Raw genomic sequence first — 22,475 nt, 5'->3', positions numbered from 1 at the left:
GCCGAGAGGAACCGTGAGCGAGCTGGGCGTGCGCCCTTGCTTCGTGCCCTCAACCCGCATGGCGGAGCCACGGGCGCGCCACGGGGACGCCGTGCGAGTCGGGCGGTTCCGGCGCCCGCGCTGAGTCGCGGGGGAGGGGCGGGGGACGCCCGTGTGGCGGGTGCTTCTGCCCTCAGTGAGGCGGGGCGCGCGGCGGGCGCCCCCGGGCAGGGGCGGGAGTGGTGGAGGGGCAGGGCAGTTGGCTGTGAGAGGGGCGGTGAGCGAGCTGCTCCCGTCTCAAGGCGAGGCTTGGCCTCCGCAGCAGAGACGGGGAGAAGCGGCAGCAGCGGCGGCGGCCCGTGGGCCGGCTGGTGAGGTGATGGCGGCCCCGGCCCCGGGGGCTGGAGCAGCCTCGGGTGGCGCTGGCTGTAGCGGCGGCGGCGCGGGCGCGGGCGCGGGCTCGGGCTCGGGGGCCGGGGGCCGGCTGCCCAGCCGGGTGCTGGAGTTGGTGTTCTCTTACCTGGAGCTGTCCGAGCTGCGGAGCTGCGCCCTGGTGTGCAAGCACTGGTACCGCTGCCTTCACGGCGATGAGAACAGCGAGGTGTGGCGGAGCCTGTGCGCCCGCAGCCTGGCAGAAGAGGCTCTGCGCACGGACATCCTCTGCAACCTGCCCAGCTACAAGGCCAAGGTGAGAGATCCCCCGGCCACGCCGCTGCCCCCAGCCCCGCTCCTGCGCACGGCCCTCAGTGTTTCTCTAGGCTTCTGAGTCAGACGCCTCGCTTCACCATCCCGCCTTTCCACCGCACTTGTCCATACCTTACCTCAGCTCCCCCCTCCATGAAGATCCTCTTCTCTTTGGATTGAAGTTATGCGCCTTAACTCACCCCACTTCCGTGATAGACTTTTTGAAGATCCAGATGGTTTCCCATCCCTGGTTTCCATCACTCATTCTACCTTACCCTGTCTTTCCCTATAAACACATACCGCCCTCATTGTGGTACGTTCAATACTCTAATCTTATTTTTCTCCCTGCCCTCCAAATAGGCTTTAATAGATCTTCCTGCTGCCTTAACATCGGTTTAGTTCTAAGATCTTCGCTTTCATCCCACATTCACCTCACCTTTTCCAAGCTCTGATTTATAACCATTTGTTTTTCTTTATTTTCACCCAAGTTCTTTTTAATTCCTTCTACAGTGTTTCGGGTGTATAAATGAGTGTGGTCCTAGGCATCCTGCTAACTTTCAAGATACAGGCTTTAATAGACCCAACTCCCGTCGGCATTGCTTAACCTTCATAATACTGCCTTGTCTCACTATTATTGGCTACTTCCTTGCCAACTTTTTCCTAGTTCCACCTTTATGGTGTGTCTCTACTGTTCTATTTGTCATAGAATTCCGGTTTTGCTGCCTCTTTTTCTTCTAGATTCTTGTGCATATTCCTACCTTCATATGCAAATAAAAATGTCTAGTAACAGGTAATGGTAGGGCTGCAAGGATTCTTCAGGCAATACCAAAAAAAGGCCTTAAGCTTGAGTTCATTTGGATGGATAGCAGCTATTTAGTATAGCAGTCTTCAAGAGCCATATGAGAGAGGATAAAGTCTCGCTTAGAATGTGGTAAACATAAAAAAATACATTAATAACTAAAATGGGAAAACATCCCTTTTTAATGCTAGACTACCAGTCAGAGTCAGAGTAAGAAGTAAACTTTTTTTCATGTGAAATAGATGTAAAATTTATTCTTCTGTAATAAAGCACGTTTTGGTTTAATAAGTTTAAGGAATATTCCTGTTAAATGATCTATCAAGTTGTTTTCCTACTAAGCGAAATAATGTTAATTTACTTTGACAATATTTGTACATCGTAGATGCTCAGTGGATACTAGTTGTAATTTATATAGTAGGGTGCAAATATTGCAGTTTTGTCCTATTTTGCCTGATACATGTGTAGGCTTCATAAGTTTTATTTAGTTTTTATTTCTCCATAAAGTTTATTTTTATTTTAAAGCATTTTGGTAATTTTTCTGTCATAGATATGTTCACCTGATTAAAGACTCATATAATAATATGTAATCGATAATGTGTTCATGTGAGTTAACATTCAAAGGAAGCAAAATGTCTTTTCCCCCAGCCACCCAGTTTTCCTTCTTAGGAGGCAACCTGTGTTACCTATTCCTTTTGTATCTTCTCTACCGTGTTTCCCCGAAAATAAGACCTAGCCCGACAATCAGCTCTAATGCATCTTTTGGAGCAAAAATTAATGTAAGACCCGGTATTATGTTATGTTATATTATATGAGACCCGGTCTTATAGTAAAATAAGTAAAATAATATAATAAATATAATATAGTAAAATATTAATTTTTGCTCCAAAAGATGCATTAGAGCTGATTGTCGGGCTAGGTCTTATTTTCGGGGAAACACGGTAGATAGTTTAGGTTTCTTAAATTTCTAATACTTTGTATGTCTTTCTACTACAAGCACTACAAGTATTGTAGACTTGTACTCATAACATATTCATTCAGATGATGGAGGATTTTTCTTGAATATCCTGAGGATAAAAAGATTAATTCAAAAGAAGTCAGAAGTCTAATAAGTAAGTGCTGAGTCTAATACAGGAGAAAAAAATGTATAGAAATAACCAACACCTGGTAGAAATTACTCCTATTAGAGACATAAAAAGAAACATATACTAGAAGTTCAGTGAGAGGAGAGATTTACAAGCTGAGAGGAGGGTTGGAGAAGGTTTGAGGTTGAGATGTATCTGAGTTGAATTTTAAAGATAGAGAGGATTTGAATATTTTACTAAGAGGAAATACCCTGAACAAAAGCGGTACAAGAGGAAAGCCAAGGCTTTCTACAGCATATACTGTATTTTTATTTAAAAAAATATGAATGCCAGGAACTATGTTCAGTTTTGTAGATGGAATGAATGAAAACAAGACACAAACTCATGGATGCCTTGCTTCACAATCTGGTGGGGGGTGGGGGCAGAATGGACATTAATCAAATAATCACACAGTTACAAAATTCCATCTGTGCTGAGTACTGTGAAGGAGAGACACGTGGTGTTCTGAGTGTCAGTAATGGAGGATTTGACCTAGGTGTGCAGGTCAGGGAAGGCCCTTTCTGAAGAAATAATGCATGAACTGAGACCTGAAGGAGAAGAATAAATAGGCCAAGGGGTGAGAGAAGAGCCTTCCAGAGGAAACCTGATGAGTATGAGGGACAGAAAATACATCAATGTAGCTGGAACATAGAGAGTGAAGGTGAGGCAGGTTGAGATACGATGGAAGAGGTGGCCTGGGACTAAACTATAGCCATTTTGAACTAAGCAAGGGGAGTTTGGAGTGTGGGGATTGGTGATATGATTATTTTGCATTTTTGAGAGGTTATTTCTAACCAGTATGGAGAACAAGTTGGAGGGAAACCTTAGAAATATGGATAGATCAATTAGGAAGTAGGTAGTGGAGCAGATGGGGAGAAATTTAGGAGAGACTTAGGACGTGAAATCTACAGGACTTAGCAATAGATTTGAATTAGGGGTGAGGAAGAGGAAAGTGCTAAGGATGACGCCTAGGTATTTGGCTTACATAATAGAGAGATGACCTGGGCTGGATTTAGGAGGAATGAGTTCAGTTTCGTTAGAGGAGAATTTAAGTGTATTTGAGATATCCAAAAGATTTCAAATAGGCATCTCTTACAGTTTGGAGCTTAGAGGAGAGGCTAAAAATATAGTTCAATTAGATTGAATCCAAGTAGTGGGAAATATGATTGTAAAGGTAAGCTGAAACGAGATAAATCATGGAGGGCCTTGAAATACAGCCTTTAGTCTGTAGTTTGGGCTTTGTTCTACAGTTGGAAACCACAGGATTTTGAGTAGAGGAGTGACAATTAGAGCTGTGTTTTAGAAAAACTAGGCTATAAGATGAATTGGAGAAGGCAGGGGCTAGTGATTGTACCAGAGGTACTTAGGCAGTGTATAAAACAAAGGTATGAACAAGTGTATGGTGGAGAGAAGGAGGTGGTTGGGAGAGCTACTGCAGAGAACAAATCCACATGGGGGACGGCTAGCTTACCGAGTGAGTGAGATGAAGAAGAAGGAAGAATCAGATAGGATTTCCAGGGAGCTTGGGTAACTGAGAGAAAAATGGGAACAGCCTTGGGATAGCATTAAACTGGAAAGTATTTGGAGTTGTCAATCTATTTAGGAGTTGTCTTCTTAAAAGTTTGTGTTAATAAATAGCATCAATTATTTCCATCATACTTGGCATCTAACTAAAATTCTCTAAAGTTCAGACTTATTTCCTAAACAAGGTTTTAAAGCTGTTTGCCATAATGCAAAATCCAGGTTGTGCATGAGACTTGGAGACAGGAACTACAGATTTTTATTTATTAATTTGTGTATTTTTCCATTTCATCTGAATTTGTCAGTATCCATCTCTAAAAGATAAGGACACTTAACATAATCACAATATCATCTTATCTAAAAATTAAAGAAATTTGCAGTAATTCCTTAATATAAAAAATGCAGTGTTCTGATTTCCATTGCCTTATAAATCAAGTGTTTATTTTTAATTTACCATTTATTTAATCAAGATCTATATAATATTCCCATGGGAAACAGTTGATATGTCTCTTTAGACTATTTCAGTCTACACATTCACCCTCCATCTCCCCACCTCCCACCCCTGCAACTTATTTGTTGAAGAAACCAGGTGGTTTACCCTGTAAAGTTTCCCTCAATCTGGGTTTTGCAGATTTCATTCCCATGGTGTTGTTGAACATGCTCTTCTATTCTCTGTATATCTTATAGAGGTTTGATCAGGTTAGGTTAGATAAGATTTTTTGCAAGGTATTTTTTAACTGGAACCAAATGGTTGGGGTGTGTACAGAGTTAAGTGTTGTGTGGTGTAGACTGTGGAATTCAGGTGAGAGAAGTCAAAGAGATTGGGTGGTCTTGGTTAAGAATAGCTTCATGGAGGTGGTATGACTTGGGCTGGTCATAGAGGATATGTGGGGGAAGGAAAGCAGGTACGATACTACAGGCAAGGAGAACAACGGAAGTGAGAGAAATAGGAGGAACCACATCTGGAGGGCTTTGAAAGCCAGAAGAATTCACGGTCGATGTGGTAGTCAATATGGAACTATCAAAGGTTATTGAACTGGGATGAGATGTAATAAACGTGCTGTTTTAGAAAGGTCTGGAAAGAATTCAGGTAGAGGGTTAAGAACTGAGTTCTGGAGAGTTTGGGGGGCAGAGGTAGCGTAGTCACCAAAAAAGGATATAGTGAGGATCAGCCCAGGGTAACAGGAAGATGTCATAGATGTTTGAGGAAGAGGTTGTCAACAGTGTCACTGGCAAAGAGAATAAAGATAGAGAAAAACCAGTTGGTATTTATAAGAATTGGGGTAAGTATTAATTAAATATTTTATAATGAGGGACTAATTGTCTTGATAGTAATCTCTTAGGTTATTTGGGCAATACTTAATATTTTGGGGACATTTTACTCCCCCTTTTAATCTTTTGTTCCGATCTTTTAGATGCTTAAAAGTGTGTTATAAATAGGAACAGATAGGGAAAAAAAAATAGGAATACTTTAGCTTTACAGCCTCCTCATGAAAACACGGGATGCATGAAACAAGAAGGGTTTGTTTGTTTTTTTATTAAATTTCTCTGCTCTGGAGTACAACAATGAAACAGTGGTGTACTGGCTAGTAAATGAACACTTGATGAGGGGACTGGATACCTGACTTCTCTGTGGGGCTCTTGCTCTAACTAGCTGTTGACTTTTAGGTCTGTGTCCTCATCCCTGAGTTGGACTAGGTGACATTTAAGGTCCTTCTTTCCTGTGCTGAAATTGTATGATTCTGGAGTTGATTTCTCAGGTTAACTAAAGCAATGGGTCCCAGCCTTTGGCTGCTTTTGGGTGGTTTTAATAAAGTAAGGTATTAAAAACAAACAGAAACCAAAAGCTTTAAATTATTAGAACATGAGAAATTGTTATTATTTATACAGAGTAGCAATTTTCATACTGTATTTTGGAAGCTTAAAGAAAGCTGGTAATTACTGAGGGTAAACTAACGTGTTCTATCAATGGAAAGCTATCCTGAATGCCTATCTCTTTATAAATTCTAGTGGTTGAATTTAGATATACCTAGGGGATTATTTGATTTGTTAAAATGAGAGTGGTGCTGTCTCAGTGTATGAGTAAGACCTAGCAAGGAGGCTGAGGCGCAAACGTAATTTGTGGTTATTCAAATTTTTCATAAACTTTAGAGCTGCTATGACTAAATTCTCTATTTTACTTAAAATACCCTTTTGGTGATAACATTGCCAACATGAAAACTGTACATCTCTTAACTTTTTGATATAAAATATCAAATATAAGCAAGAGTATAGAAAATAGTTTAACAAACCTCTCTGTACCTATCACCAAGCTTTACCAATGATTCATTCATGGGCAATCTAGTTTCATGTTTACCACACCAACTCTCCCACTCCACCCTGGATATTTCAAAGCAATTCCCAAATATCATTATGTCATCCATAAATATTTCAGTGTTATCTCTAAAATATAAGGATTCTTGTGTATATCTTTTGATATCTTTAAGAAGTCTTTTTGGAGAAATAATGCTACGGTTTAGAATTTTGATCAATAATGAAATAGTTGGCAGTTATTTTAAATGTTAGTATCCCATCCTGAAACTTTAGTCATTTTTTGGAAATGCTTGTTTTATTATTTAAAAATATATAACTTTATTGGTTAAAAACACATAGCCTAAAGTTTGGGTACTTTTTAATATTTGAGAAAAATCCAACTTCTGTTTCTCTGGTCTGTTTTTCATCTTTTCAGGTACGTGCTTTCCAACATGCCTTCAGCACTAATGACTGCTCTAGGAATGTCTACATTAAGAAAAATGGCTTTACTTTGCATCGAAACCCCATTGCTCAGAGCACTGATGGTGCAAGGACCAAGATTGGTTTCAGTGAGGGCCGCCATGCATGGGAAGTATGGTGGGAGGGCCCTCTGGGCACTGTGGCAGTGATTGGAATTGCCACAAAACGGGCCCCCATGCAGTGCCAAGGTTATGTGGCATTGCTGGGCAGTGATGACCAGAGCTGGGGCTGGAATCTGGTGGACAATAATCTACTACATAATGGAGAAGTCAATGGTAGTTTTCCACAATGCAACAACGCACCAAAATATCAGGTGAGAAGCTAGGTATTTTCTTCGATGTGGGCCTTTGTCAAATCATGTTTTAATTTGTTTCAAATTTATGAAATTTAATATAGTAGCTTTGTATAACTTTTTTGGTAATTTTTAATTAAATAGTGTAACTGGTCTTTCTTTGCTACTCTGATGATAATCTTTTAGTATCTCAATATTTGTTTCCTAATACATATTTGACCTTGAGCAGTCCATCTTTGTTCTAAACCAGGGGTGTCCAAACTGCGGCCCGTGATCCATTTTTTTATTGGCCTGCAGCAAATTCCAAAAGTATATTTAGTTTACTTAAATAAACCAGGTGAGGCAATACGTACTTCACCTTGAGTGAGTGACCCGGCTATTTGTGTGTTTTACTGTATATGGCCCTTGGTGAAAAACATTGAAAAAAGTTTGGACACCCCTGTTCTAAATCAAGGGTTGGCAAACTTTTTCTGTACAGGGCCAGATGTAAATATTTTAGGCTTTGTCGTTCATATGGTCTTGGTCATTAGTCAACTCTGTTACAGCACAAAAATAGCCATAGATTATATGTAAAAGCATAGCTGTGTTCCAATAAAAATAGCTGTATTCCAATAAAACATTTATGAGCTGCAGGCCAGATTTGGCCCAGGAGCCATAGTTTGCCAACTCATGCTCTAGACTCTTCATCTTTCCTATATCATAGCACATCCAAATCTGCTTTTTCTAGACATCTCAGCCCCACAAATGCACCTGTGTACATGCATACACATACCCCCTGCTATTTATTAATCTGTTTGTGGATTCAAAGACTCTGGAGGTGTTACCGATTTCTATAAAGACAGACAAGTTCAGGCAAACTTCTGCATTTTAAATTCTTTTCATCTTAGCCTTACACCATACTTACTTGATTCTAGGCTCAAAATTATTTATAAGATCTATATGATTACTATAGATTCAGCGGTCTAAAACACAATAATCTGATAAGAAACTTGAAATTTTGAGGAATTATATAGTGCATATTTCAGATGAACATGTGGCTTGAAAACTCGAGCCTCAGTAATGACTGCAAGTCAGGCATACTAAAGTAGTAGAACTAAAAATACGATTTCAGTTCTTTTAAATTTATTGAGACTTGTTTTATTCCCAGCATATGATCTATCTTGATTAATGTTCCATGTGTGCTTGAAAACAACATATATCCTGCTTTTTGATGAAATAGGCCATAAATGACATTTGGGTGAATGTCATTTCACCCAACTAACTAATGAAGTTAGTTAATAGTGTTCATGTCTTCTCTATCTTTACTAGTTTTTCTTTCTACCTGTTCTATCATTTACTGAGTGGAGTATTGAAATCTCCACCTGTACTTGCTAATTTATCTATTTCTTTTTTCAGTCTGTCAGTTTTTGCTTCAGGTGTTTTGGAGCTCTGTTATTATTAATAGGTGGATATACATTTATAATTATTATTTCTTCCAGACTGATTAACTCTGTTATCATTATGAATTGGCCTTTGACTCTAGTAATATTCCTTGTCTTGAAGTTTATTTTGTCTCATATTAATAAAACCACTCCAACTTCCTTATGCTTACTACTGCAAAGTACCTCTTTCCCCCTATCCTTTTACTTTCAGTCTGTCTTTGTATTAAAAGTAGGTTTTCTAGACAGATGTAATCAGATTTTGCTTTTTACAATAATTGGGTCTTGCTTTTTAGCAAACCTGATCTCATACTCTATCTTTTGATTTGAATGTTTAATCCATTTACATTTAATTTAATTGTTGGACTACTTGATATTGTCCTTGTCTCTGTGCCTCTGAAGCTACATTTTTTCTTTTCTTTCTTTTTTTTGCATTGGATAATTTCTATTGCTCTATCTTCAAGTTCATAGATGCTTTCTTCTTGCCATTTCAACTCTGCTATTAAGCCAGGCTAGTGAATTTTAGTTATTGTGCTGTTCAGTTCTAGAATTTTCATTTGGTTCTTTTTTTATAGTTTCCATTTCTCTATTGAGATTCTCTATTTGTGTATTCATTAATCCTAGATTTTTCTTTAATTCTTTGCCCATATTTATAATAACTGCTCTGAAGATTTTGTCAATCTAACATCAAGGCCTACTTGGAATCAGTTTCTATTGACTGCCCTTGTTTTCCCCCGGGGGTATGAGTTGTACTTTGCTGTTTCTTTTCATATCCAGTAATTTTTAAATTGCAAATTGGACATTATAGATAATATGCAGTAGTACCTGAGTGTTTTGTTCCTCTAGAAGTTGCTTTGGTGTTCTGAAGACTGTAGGTTTTCTTGTTCTAGCATGCTTTTAACGTGCATGGACTCAAACTGTAGACTGTCTCCCCCATGGTGTGTACCAGCTAATGTCTTTGTTTAATTTTTTTATTTGTTTGTTTGTTTGTTTGTTTTTTGGTTTCTCGCTGCTACTATTTCAGCTAGTTACCTGGAGGTTTCCTCTATGTCTGTGTTATATAGTTATCACACCAGGATTTGGGCAGAGTTTATTCTCAGATTTGGGGGCTCATCCTCTTTGTGGTTCGGTTGCTTCTAGAGTTCCAACTCTAAGTTTCCAGTTACTCTGCCATCTCCAAGTTTTGCCTTCTGATACCTAAAGCTAGTAAGACTTCTGCTTTCAGCTCCCTGTGCTGTGTGCATGCTGTATGCTCAGTTGTAGGTGGAGCAAACTTGCAAATTTCTCCAGCAGTGGGACTATCTTCTTAGTTTCATCTTCTGTAAAATAGGGATAACTCCTAGGATTGATGTGAGGATCAAAAGAGATAATACAAATGAATCACAAAATGAATACCCAACAAAATATTAATTCTTCATTTCTATTTTTTGTTGTTCATGTTTTGTTGATGGCAGTAGTGTTGATGATGGTAATAATATTCTTAGGTCCACAAACTTGGGTGTGCGTTAATCTGCACGTTGGGCAAAGGGAAGAAAAAAGCAGATGTTGGTAGTTATTTGTGATAGGAAATACAATGAAGAGAAGTAACAAGAGCAGGAGTTAGCATAATTTGGAAATATAAAATTATTTTTGATTGCAAATGTTAGGACTTTCTACCTTCAAGTATTTAGACACAAATTATAAAGGTGAAACATCCTTATTTCTTTGCTTACTTTTCTAAATGGGAAAATAACTGGCTATATTGTGCTTCCAGTTTAGTTTAACTACCAGTGCTGCTGTTTTTATGACAAACAGATGTTTTTAGAGCGGTGGGCCATAAAGTGACTATTTAATAAAGCCTGTTCTACTTCTTTAGAACTTTTAGTTGGATTTGTCTGTTTATGACTATGTAAGTTCCACATTATATATAGAACTGCTGTATAAACTTTAAAGACTATATAAGTGTTTTATTATATATGTAATTTTTTATTGTATTAAAATATACACAGCAATATTTATAATTTTAACCATTTGTAAGTGTATAATTCAGTGGCACTAAATACATTCACAGTGTTGTATAACCATCACCATTATCTGTACCCAAAACTTTTTAATTATCCCCAACATAAACTCTTTGCTCATTAAAAAATAACTCCTGATTTCTCACTCCCCACCCCTAGCCTCTGGTAACCGCTGTTCTGCTTACTGACTCTATGAATGTGAATATTCTAGGTGCCTGATACAAGTGGAATCATACAGTATTTATCTTTTTGTGTCTGGCATATTTCACTTAGCATAATGTTTTCAATGTGCATTCATGTTCTAGCATGTATCAAAAGTGCATTTCTTTTCATGGATGAATAATATTCCGTTGTGTGTGTGTATTATAGTAATTTGAAAAGGTTATTTAGATAGCCTTTTTTGGTAAAGTTACAGCTTTTAGTGGTAAGCTTAAGAAAAAAAACCTTTAAACAAAGAATCTGGGGACTGTTCAAGGGGAGCATTTAAATTTTCAGTATTAAATGTAGGCCCCATGTAAGTCTTAAATTAAAAAAAAACTATCAAAACAAGTTGTAATGAAATTGATATGTGTCCTTTTTCTAGCTGCTTCTCCTTGACCAGAAAACTTCTCTTCAGGTTTTTCTAGATAACTTTTGGTATATATTCAAAATAATATTTTCAACTTGTTCATTTGTATCATGTTTCTTGTAGCTATGCCCTTGCTGGGCTTTCTTCTAACCTTATTTTGATATCTGTTTACAGATAGGAGAAAGAATTCGAGTCATCTTGGACATGGAAGATAAGACTTTAGCTTTTGAACGTGGATATGAGTTCCTGGGGGTTGCCTTTAGAGGACTTCCAAAGGCCTGCTTATATCCAGCAGTTTCTGCTGTATATGGCAACACAGAAGTGACTTTGGTTTACCTTGGAAAACCTTTGGATGGATGACAGTGGCTTTCTTGGGATGAAAGACAAAGTAGAGGAGATAATCTGCTTGTGGAAATTAGAATCATGAAGTGACAGTGTCATACATGCATGCCCAAGAAACATCCTGAAAAACACAATGAAATTGTTAACTGGAGAAGCAACTCTACAGCAGAGATTATCTTAGTGTTTCCTCTTTCTACTGGGCCAGAAAATCCTCAGGGTTGCACTTGGTTGAGTGGGCAGTTGACATATGCATGTTGCAACTGATTTTGTCTCTAAGTTAGCAATGTGTTATTTCCAACTTTTAAGGTGAGATTTTAGAGATGCTGTAAAAGGGATAAGATAAGGAAATAGCAAGATTTTTAAGTAGTGTGTTTGTGAAGAAAGACTGACCCTGTTTTACAACTGCCTGTTTTTTCTCCAGACCCTTTTTTTCCAACCAGCTTGACTATTAGAAAAGTATGAAACTGGTTGGGTTTTATTTAATATTTTTAATATATTGAGAAGCATGGTCTGCTTGGACTGCACTTCTCTAACAGTGAGATGTAAAATTGTGCAGCTATTTTACAAGTTGTATATACAATATGTGTGTAAAAACAACTATAAAAAAAACAGGACAAAGTGATTGCTTTGTTCTAGTTCAATTTCTTAAAAACCACTACATGGTACAAAATTAAAATAACATTTAGGGACAATTAGGTAACTACAACGAAGAGGATTTTGAGAGGAGATGTGTTGTATTGGCTCATTTTGTATTATATTTGGTTTACAGTTTCTATAGCTATTCTGATTAAAAAAAAAAAAAGACCAAAATTATTGTAAAACTCCTTTAATCTCCTGGCTAAAGATTGAGGGAAGGCAAATTTATTTCTAACCGTACATATATCAGTAATAATAATGTGCATCTCATAGTACCTGGTTTTATTTTTTGGCCTTCTGAGAAAGTGTCTCATGACAATACACAACATTGCCATTTGCTTTTATAGGCCTCACATATGAAAGCTATTAGTCACAGACCTTAGGAAAGGAATTGATAAATGGTCCTTTTATTTTGTAACTTTATAATGCTGTAGATATTATAATTTTTTAAAATTTCATATTGTTTACATCATGCAACAATCTAAGCCTCAGACTCTTCATTGGGGTTATCAAGAAAATGTTTACTCACCCACCTGGAACAGTGCCAACCTGAACCCAGGTTAAGAATGTTCTTAATCTCAGTATATGTAATTGCCCCCATGGGACTTGAAATAGAACACCTTGTGCTGAAAACTTCAGGTTGGCAATATTTTGAAGGTTTCATTGTAGAAGAGCTTAACATTAATTCCTATTCTGAATTTTTGACTAATAAATCTGATTTCACTAATACTCTTTCGAATTAATAATCCAACATACATGAGCTGAGATTTTCTTTTGTTAGAAGAGAAACAAACATCATCTTTCTGTATGAAAGTATAAATTGTATGGTGTCAGATACATCTTTGTGATAAGAATTGACTAAGGCAGGTGGAATCTTTGTACTTTTTAGGTTATTGCTGTATGTATATTTTGTCTTAAATCTAATAAAATTAGGGACAGCAAGAAGCTGGCTGGGGTTCTTGGACTGCTCCTTGAGAGTTAAGATTATCAATACTCCTATGAAGCAGGGGATTTGAATCATGAACAAAGATTTATTTTTGCCACCTGACAGGTTTATAAATATTTATTGTGTATTTAGTATGTTGCTTAAAGGTGAAATCTGTTAAAAATTCTTTTTGATACCCATGTCAAGAAGAAACTCCTGGAAACCATACTTAATAGTACTAAGTGAAATTATATGTTACATGTATTAGAGAATATAGCTGCTACAGAAATTGATTTTTCTTGGTGTGGAATGACTTGGTGTGGAATTTGGCAAAGTTTAAAATTAAAGAGAACTGGGTTAGGGTGAAGACTGAGCTGGTTAGAAAACTATAAAGCCCTTTAAGTACTTGTTTTCTTTTTCAAGTTGTGATATAGCCAATTCCAAGAGCTTTCGCCAAGAGTTTTGTTTAAAACTTCCATTTTGTCTTGTCAGTAGATGTTCATTTTGTAACGAAGTTTTGAAGGTGCTGAATGGAAAACAAAAACACATGGTTATTGCATATGAAACCTGAAATCAAATAATTGCCTAAATGTTTAACAAGCTATTCTTATCTCAAAGATTTGAATTTCCTACTAGCCCATTTCAAATTGTATAAAATTGGTGGTTCATATTTAACATGAGCCTCAGGGAAATGAAGAACCTTCATTTATAACCTGATAAATGAATTTGTTACTGGAAACGAATAGTAGCTCTACACAATATTGAAGCAAATTTCTACAATGTTCAAGGAAGTGGAATCTCTTTTTCAGAGAGCATTTAGGTAGAAGACAGTTGTACCTGAAGATTGAGTATAAGTCATCTAAACCAGTAGTTAACCATAGCTGTACTTTAGAGTCATGTGCGTTTTTAAAAATATTGATACTTGGGTCCTACATCTAAGATTCTGATACTGGTCTGGGATGTGACATAACCATAAACATTTTTTAAAATTTCCTAGATGATTTTCAGTACGCTGCCACCGTTGAGTTCAAAATTCACTTTAAGTTTTCTCATCTGCAAAATTAAAGTATCCTTGCTCCCTCCCTTCACTACCTCACAAGAATATTGAGGGTAGAGAAAATAACAGGAAAGTGCTTGTGTGATGGATAAAAAGTGCTATGAAAGGCAAAGTAGTTTTGTATTTCAACTGAAACTTTGAGCAGGAAAAATGTGTAATTGAATTTGCTTTTTTGACTTGAGAAACTGGGAGCATTCTCTGGTTCTTAACTTTAGTGAAGCATGCAGATGTGTAAGCAAACATTACTATTACTCTCACTCATACTATGGTATTCTGTCATATTTGAGATAGGCTGTTCTGATCATCTGGTTTTACATAGGAAAGAAGAAATATTAGGCTTAACGTCTGTAATGGTCAATGGCTCATAATTCATTAAAACATTTCATACAAAGAGTCCTGTTGTTTTAATATATATCATTTCATAGTTGCCATTATTTTTTCCATTATCTGACTTTTGAATGTTAAGCCATTTGTTTTATCTCCATTTTTATTCATGTAAATTTAGGTTTAGACTTGAGAAAGCACCTAAAGCCAGTAGGTTTTGCCCAGTTGAATATTTACGTCATGGCTCAATGATTAGGTATCTTCTGCCTTTTAGATATGATTTGACCGGGGAAAGAGTTTAGAAAGTAACAGCCCTGAAACCATATAGGAGGTATTATAATTAACTTTTAATTTAAGTCCCCAAACTGCTGTTCATATAAATTGTAATATTAATATTTTTTATTTTAAAAAGTTAGCAGTTTGAAGAGACAGAAACTTGAGATTTAAAGATGAACATTGAAAAGATTACTCTCTAGACATCAAGGCCACCATATTGGGACCTCTTTGAAGCCTTCCTTGAAGGAACCGTCCATATCCAACCCAAATACTATCCTCACAAAGCATTCCTCAATTTCTCCAGCTGAATGTAATCCCGCCTTCCTTGAAATTTTCCTATTTTTATATTTTATCTGTACTTAAAACATGCTGTATTACTTTATACCACCTATAAATTTATTTATAGATTATTTCTTGGTATCTTTTCTCCCCTGAACATCTTAGGACAGGATCTTTGACGAACTCATCTTTATGTCTAAATCATCTCAACCCAATAAGCAGGTGCTCACATATTTGCTGAAGGAATAGAGAGAGAACTGTAGGAAGACAAAAGCTCCTCTAAAGTTACAGACTACAATAACAAAAGATGAGAAAGAAATTCTGTATCCTGTTTAAGTGAAGCACAAAGGAAAGGGATGCAAATCTGAGGCTAACAAGGAAATGACTGTGAATGCATTTTAGCCATTCCCCTTTATTCTTAAATATTGGTGAACTCTGATTTTTAGGTCTTGGTGTAGATTTCATATTTGTTTAGAATTAAAATTAGAAATCTGTATTTTAATTTTTGGAAATTCTTTTGTTTTGCTTTAGTTTCTTAATAAAAAGTTAAACATTAACCACCTGTGATTGCTTACATTTAAAATGAGGACTTTTTTTATATGTAGCTCAGAAAGAAAAACGGGTATCTTAGTAGTCGAATGTAATGGAATTTACCTACAAATTCCATGGCTTTTAATACTGGAATCCACATTCACCAAGTTTAGAATGGAACATGGACAGGGAATAGTAATTCACTAGGATCCTGTTCCCCTGTTGCTGCCCACCCCCAGATAATAGTTGTTTGATAATGCAATCGTTTGCCCAGAGTAATAAGAGACTGACGTGGCTGAACAAATGGCTCCTGTGATCCAAAACCTTAAAGAGGGCATGAGTTGGTCATGTTGCTAAAAGTTGCTTGATGCATTAATATGTTAAAATTTATACAAAACGTTTTAATTTTCTAAAAGAAAAGTAGGTGTACAATTTCTGTATTTATCTTTAGTGGGAAGAGATACCAGGGACAGCTTTACCAGTCTGTTGTCCTAATTTCTTTTTTGGATCCTCCCCTGAACCATTTGCTTTTTATTTAATGTATTCATTAAAATGTTTAGAACAACATGTTCTCTACTTTTCAGAATATGGTTTGTTAATAGAAGCAGTCTCTCAGGATTTAAGATTGTCATTATTTAGTTTTTGTATATAAGATTTCATAATGAGAGACTCAAGAAGTAAAAATCATTTAGGAAGTTTTCCTTAGATCATCCTGTTGATGGTACTTAATTTCTGTTTCTTTTTAAACAAGAAAACATTTAAGAAAAAGATTAGGGAAGTCCAGTCCTGCCTATCCTATGGTATGTTAATTAGTAAGTCATACTGTATTTCTGCTCCCTTTCTTCCTCTACAAACAAAATGGAGGATGAAATTGAGTAATGATTTTGAGGTCCCATCTCCCTGGAGAAAGACTCCCTGAAATAATTTATTAAAATGCTGATATCCAAAGTTAGATTTAATAGAGAGTTATTGTAATGGTATGAATAGCCCAGATATTTTTGTTTATTTTAATGTACCAAACTAGTTCACATTATCCAGCCAGTATTTAAAAGGTCTTTTACTCATCAACGCCCCTTTAGTGGTGACCTTTACCTTTAAAGGAAAGAATGTTTAAGGTTGGAATGAGAGGAGTCAATGACTTCTTTCCCCCTTCAACAAACCAAAGAATGAAATAGTTCATGACCAAATAGCCCGGATCAGTAAAGAGCATGGATGGACGGCTACTTGCTGACAAGCACACTGGTAATGGAGACTGGCTACATTGAGTTTTGGGGAGCAGCCAAACGCATCCACGTTTCCAAGCACAGTCTAGAGGAACACTGAATTTCAGCACCTATGGGGCCATAACGAAACAGACAGTTTCGTTAACTCCCAACGCTACTCTGGATTTTAGGTGTCTGTAGCTGAGCTATAGCTTCTGAAATTGTCAGGATCTCCTTGCTCACCCAGCTGCTAGTCACCCATTTGGTAGTTTAGAAAGAAAAGTCAGAGAAGATAATTCATAATCCATTAAATACTTTTTTGCACCTATATGTACAAAGCTTTTGCCAGGTCCTAAGGATGCAGAGAGAGAAAAACGAAAAATGGTATGTTCTAGTCGTTCACAAGTTAATGAGAGCAAATGTGGAAATAGACTACCATGACAATGGAATAATTGCTTTAATGGAGTCATGTATGAGGTCCAGTGTGGCACAGAGACGGAGTATTTAATCTGGAGTGATATTTAAGATGACTCTTAGAAGATGAATAGGAGTGGGTGAGGATGGGTCTGCTACTCTAGGCAGATAGGATAGTGTGTATGATGTGTATGTATGGAAACGGTGCTTCCTGGAAAAGTGGGAGAGGATATGGAACAGAGGGATTGGGGCTACATCATAATTGTCATGCGAAGGAGTTTGCGTTTCATCCTGTTTTTTATGGGGAAGCCGTTCAAATCTGTTTTAGAGGGGGCATGGCGTGATCCATGTCGTTTTCCACGATTACTCCAGTTGCCCAAAGCAGTAATAGAAAGACGGGAGATGAGTCAGGAGGTTTAGGCAGGGAATAATGAGGCCCTAAAGTAAGGTGACTGTCAGGATGCAGAGGAAGATGCAAGAGATATTAAGGAAGATAAATGGACACCATTTGTATGTAGAAGATGAGGCACTTTTTTTGGTGTGGACATTTGGGAAAATAATGGTACTCTTTATTAGTAGAGGAAATTGAAAAGGAGGAACGGATTGGAGTAGGAGGTGATAAGTTCAGTTTTGAACATGCTGAATCTGAGGTAGAAATAATTCAAAAGAGTGTTGGAACTAAGTTAGGAGTTAAGAAGGAGGCAGCCAACAGGCCACTTACCAGCCAAGTGACAGCTGCTGACGCGTTACTTTTCTCATTTGCTCTACTCGCTCCACTAGATTGCACAGCCCAGTGGGCAGAGTGAGGGGAGGGTATGCCTGGTGTACACTGAAAGGACACCTAACTGTCCCTCTAAGTGGTGATTCTACCAAGTAAAGGCTGGTGGGCTTTTAGTTTTTTGTTTTAACTCATGCCCTACGCCTCTGAGTAACAACCCTAGCACTTCAAATTTTTCATGTGCCTCTTTAAAAATTTTCTGGGGAGCTCAGTAATTTCCTATCATTTTGATTTTAAGGCAAGGACACTGGAGTGGTAGTTCAAGAGTCAGACGTTCTAAGTCCTGGTGGTGCTGCTAGTATGACGTGATCCCTGAGCAGTCTTCCCTTCTAAGGCCGTTGCCTGCTCTGCTTAAAGGAGGAGGTTGACCCAGCCCAATGGTTCTAATTTTGGGTTGCCCACTAGAATCACTTGGGAAGTTTTAAAGTTTTCAAACAGATTTATTGAGATATATAATTGATGTACAGTAAGCAACACATATTTAAGCACACAATTTGATAAGTTTGACATTCATATACATCCATCACCATCAAGACAATATATATGTGGGAAGCTTTTACAATATATACGTGGGATGCTCAGGCAAATTAAATTAGATGGAATAAGGGTATGAACTCAGGCATCTATATATATATATAGATATATACATACACATATATGATTATATATACACACATATACATATATGATTATATATATAATCATGTGTGTGTGTGTGTGTGTGTGTGTGTGTGTGTGTGTATACACAGACACACATTCATTCCCAGGTAATTCTCCCCTGAACTAGGAGATCACCATTCAGGACTGACTTTTAAAGAGCCTGAAAGTGGAGGCAAAATCTGTTTCATGACTAGGAGAATATATGTAGAAAAAAACCCCACTAGCCGTAGATCAAGAGCAAGTCAATGGCAGAGCCAGAGCTAGTTCCTATGACATCTAATATCTCCTCTGTTGGTCTTTCTAAATCCCTTAGTGAGCTAAATTCCTGCAGTCATTTAAAAGAAGTGTCCTTATTGGGATTCTTTCAGGGAGCAGTGGATTTGGTATCTTTCCTGAGTCAGGAAGGCCTTGAAATTTGAGTGTTAAACCAAACCTGAGAAGCTGCGTCTGTGGCTTGCCACATTGTAGAATCAAGCTTTTTACTTCTGTATAAAAAAATAATCATTAAAAATTGCTGCAGGAAAAAAAGTAATAAAATCACATGTCGAAGTCCTATAACACCCAGTTCCTCAGAATGTGACCTTACTTAGAAATATGGTCATTGCATTTACTTAAGGTCATACTGGAGAAGGATGAGCCTTAAATCCAATGCGACTGGTATCTTTATAGAAAGGGGATATTTGGACACAGACATGCACACAGGGAGACTGCCACGTGAAGATGAAGGCAGAGATTGGGGGTCATGCAGCAGAAGACAAGGAATGCCAAAGATTGCCAGCAAACCACTAGAGGCTAGGGAAGAGGCATGGGACAGATTCCTCCCTCACAGCTCTCAAAAGGACCCAACTCTCCTCACTCTTTTGTCTTGGACTTCTGGCCTCCAGAACAGGGAGATGATAAATTTCTGTTGGTTAAACCACACACTGTATGGTATTTTGCTATGGCAGCCTCAGGAAACTAATATACTTGGTAAGTTTTCTGTCTACCAGTTCTAGTTCTCTCTGAAGGCAACTTCAATACTGTATTTGGTTGTTCACTGGAACAAGGGGTAAGGCCAGAAACTATTTTGGGGTGTTACAGATTTGTTGGAAGGTCTTTTGTCAGGTTGCATTTATAACCCAGTGTTTGTAAAGTACATGGTATAGTGAATAAGGGAAGGGCATTGATTCTGGAGTTAAGACTGCCTGGAATCAAACCCCAGTTCTACTACTTACAGCTCTGTAACTTGGGAGAAGTGATTTCTCTGTGCCTCAGTTATTTTATCTGGAAAACAAAAGAACTGGGGAGAACAGTGCTAACTTTTCAACTAAGTGAAATGTTCCTGCTTTTCACAGAGTGATACTTAGAGCTATAGGTTTTGAGGTAGAAAGGAGATCTTGTAGGAAGATGGAGCCAAGTCCACAGCTTACGGCCTGCTGTGTGGGGGACTTACCCACTGAGTGACATTCCCCCCAGCAGGCTCTGGTGCTTATTGAGGCTGCCTTTTGGGTGTGCCACTTGTGGGACTAATTGGGTGGTGTTCTGCTCTGGTCTGAAGCCAACTTCCAAATACGTTGGTTCTAGGGCCTCTTGGGAGGGGCTTTGGTGCAGTCTCAGGTCATCCACTTCCTGTGACTGGCCGAGGACTACCTGGTAGGAGCTTGTGGAGACAGAGTCCCAGAGAGCAGTTTCCAGGCTCTCAGCTTCATGTGGAAAGGTGCTGGCTCGGGTTGTAGATGGCCATAATCTGTAATCAGATGGCCATCCACTGTGGCTGGGTGGCCATCAGTTGTTACCAGTTAGCTGCTTCCTGTGTCTCCAACCCAGCCGCCAGCGAGAACCCAGCCGCCAGTGGTATGATTCCCCTATCTATGGTTCCGTTGTTCCTTTTGGCCTCACCATATCCTGCATTCTTGTGCGGGGAGCGAGACCAGAGTCCCTACATGACAGAGATATCAAGTGATCCTCAGTCGGTCGCTGCCTGTGTTCGACCTGGAGGCACATGAGAGAGGCCACACTGTGAACCAAGGATGGCTGCCACCAGTATTGGGTCTGGGGTAGCTCCACAAAAAGCTAGGAAACACTGAGGCCTGCTGTTGGTTGCTGGCTCCTGGTAAGGTTCAGCCGCTGTAAAGCCTTGTGCAGTAAAGAGCTGGGTGTGGCAGGGTCTCAGTGAGTCACTAGGGTGGAGCAAGCAGAGCTCACCTGACCAATTCAGAGTCAGATTTGGCCTGTTGGGGGCGGTCTCAACACAGGAAAGATGGCACCTATCTGCTGGCTGTATGGTAGAAGAACCCGACACAGGGAAAGCAGCAACTATCTTTCAGCCCACCCCCTGAAGCCATACACACCTCAGTCTGCCCCCCCACCCCCCGCATGTCTCTGAGGCCCCCTGAGTCACCATCCCAAAGTGAGTGCCTGCGAGTGAGTGAGTCTGGGCACGGGTCCTTTAAGAGGATGTCTGGGTTTCCTGCAGCCTTTTTCCCACCCAGGTAGTCAGAATCCCCACTGTTTTTCACAGTCAGATGTTGTAGGGCTCCTCTTTCCAGCACCAGTACTCTGGGCTGGGAAGGCTGGTGTGGGGCTTGGATCCCTTGCTCTTCCATGGGGAACCTCTGTGGCCGAGATAGCCCTCCCAGTTTTCATCTGCCACAGAGGTTTGGGGCTGGCCCGTTTTGTGTCTCTGCCCCTCCTACCAGTCTCGATGTGTCTTCTTTATATCCTAATTATAAAACTTCTGTTCAGCTGGATGTCAGAAGGTTCTCCAGGTTGATTGTTCTATAATTTAGTTGTAATTTGGATGTGTTCACAGGAAAAGGCAAGCACAGCATGTATCTACTCCACCACTTTGGATCGCTTGATGTTGTGCTTAATATTTCTGAGCACCTACTATGTGCTTTACCTACATTATTTCATTTATTTATCACATCTCAATGGTACATGTTTTATAGGAAAGAAAACTGAGGATCACAGAGGACATGTGATTTGTTAAAGTCACACAGATTTAAGTTTCAGAGTCTAGATTTGAACTCAGATCTCTGACTCAAAGGCCTGGTTGCTTTCCACTCAAGGGAGAAGCAGACATGTCAACGGATAGATATCCTCTAATAAGATAAGTGTTCTTGAAGAAGCAGACAGGAGTGGTGGTGGGGTGTTTGATTTGTTGGAGAATCACTAGAGACACTCTGACAGTTATTTTATTCATCAGGACTGAGGAGTCCATGGGAATGACACATGTCCCTGCCTTGAAGGCGCATCAGGGTCTGGGCCGGCTCTTCTCGGCTTCCCTTCTCACCTCTATGAACTGTTCTCTCTTAGCCTGCCTCTTACTTATGATTAGCCATAACTACACAACCCCTGACCTATATCTGAGTTGCCAGATAAAATACAGGATGCCCAATGAAATGTGAATTTCAGATGAATAATTTTTTTAGTATAAGTACGTCCCAATGTTGCATGAGACATACCTTTGTTGAAGAATTATTCATTGTTTATCTGAAATTCAAACTCCACTGGTTGCCATATGTATATATATATATATATATATATATATATATATATATATATATATATTCTTTTTTTAATGCATTTTTGCTTTTATATTTAAATTGTGTTTCTTGCAGGCAGTACTTCATATAATTGGATCTTGATTTTTTTTAATCCAATTTGATAACCTCTAACTTTTTTTTTTTTTAAAGATTTTATTGGGGAAGGGGAACAGGACTTTATTGGGGAACAGTGTGTACTTCCAGGCCTTTTTTTTTTTTTTCCAAGTCAAGTTGTTGTCCTTTCAATCTTAGTTGTGCAGGGTGCAGTTCAGCTTCAAGTTGTTGTCCTTTCAGTCTTAGTTGTGAAGGGTGCAGCTCAGCTCCAGGTCCAGTTGCCGTTTTCTAGTTGCAGGTGGCACAGCCCACCATC

General features: G+C 38.6%; 1 protein-coding gene across 1 annotated transcript; it reads left to right on the top strand.

Moving 5' to 3' along the window:
* The first annotated feature begins 37 nt into the window (after positions 1 to 37).
* Positions 38 to 15,550, top strand: FBXO45 (F-box protein 45). Its single transcript, XM_019723024.2, has 3 exons — positions 38 to 667; positions 6,833 to 7,189; positions 11,329 to 15,550. The coding sequence occupies exons 1-3, from the start codon at positions 359 to 361 to the stop codon at positions 11,512 to 11,514; spliced, it is 852 nt and encodes a 283-aa protein (XP_019578583.2). The 5' UTR covers positions 38 to 358; the 3' UTR covers positions 11,515 to 15,550.
* Positions 15,551 to 22,475: the final 6,925 nt, after the last annotated feature.

The sequence above is a fragment of the Rhinolophus sinicus genome, linkage group LG01 (genome assembly GCF_036562045.2).
Source record: "Rhinolophus sinicus isolate RSC01 linkage group LG01, ASM3656204v1, whole genome shotgun sequence".
NCBI lineage: Eukaryota > Metazoa > Chordata > Mammalia > Chiroptera > Rhinolophidae > Rhinolophus > Rhinolophus sinicus.
Note: the sequence above shows the minus strand (reverse complement) of the source record. Positions and strands in the feature narration are given on the sequence as shown.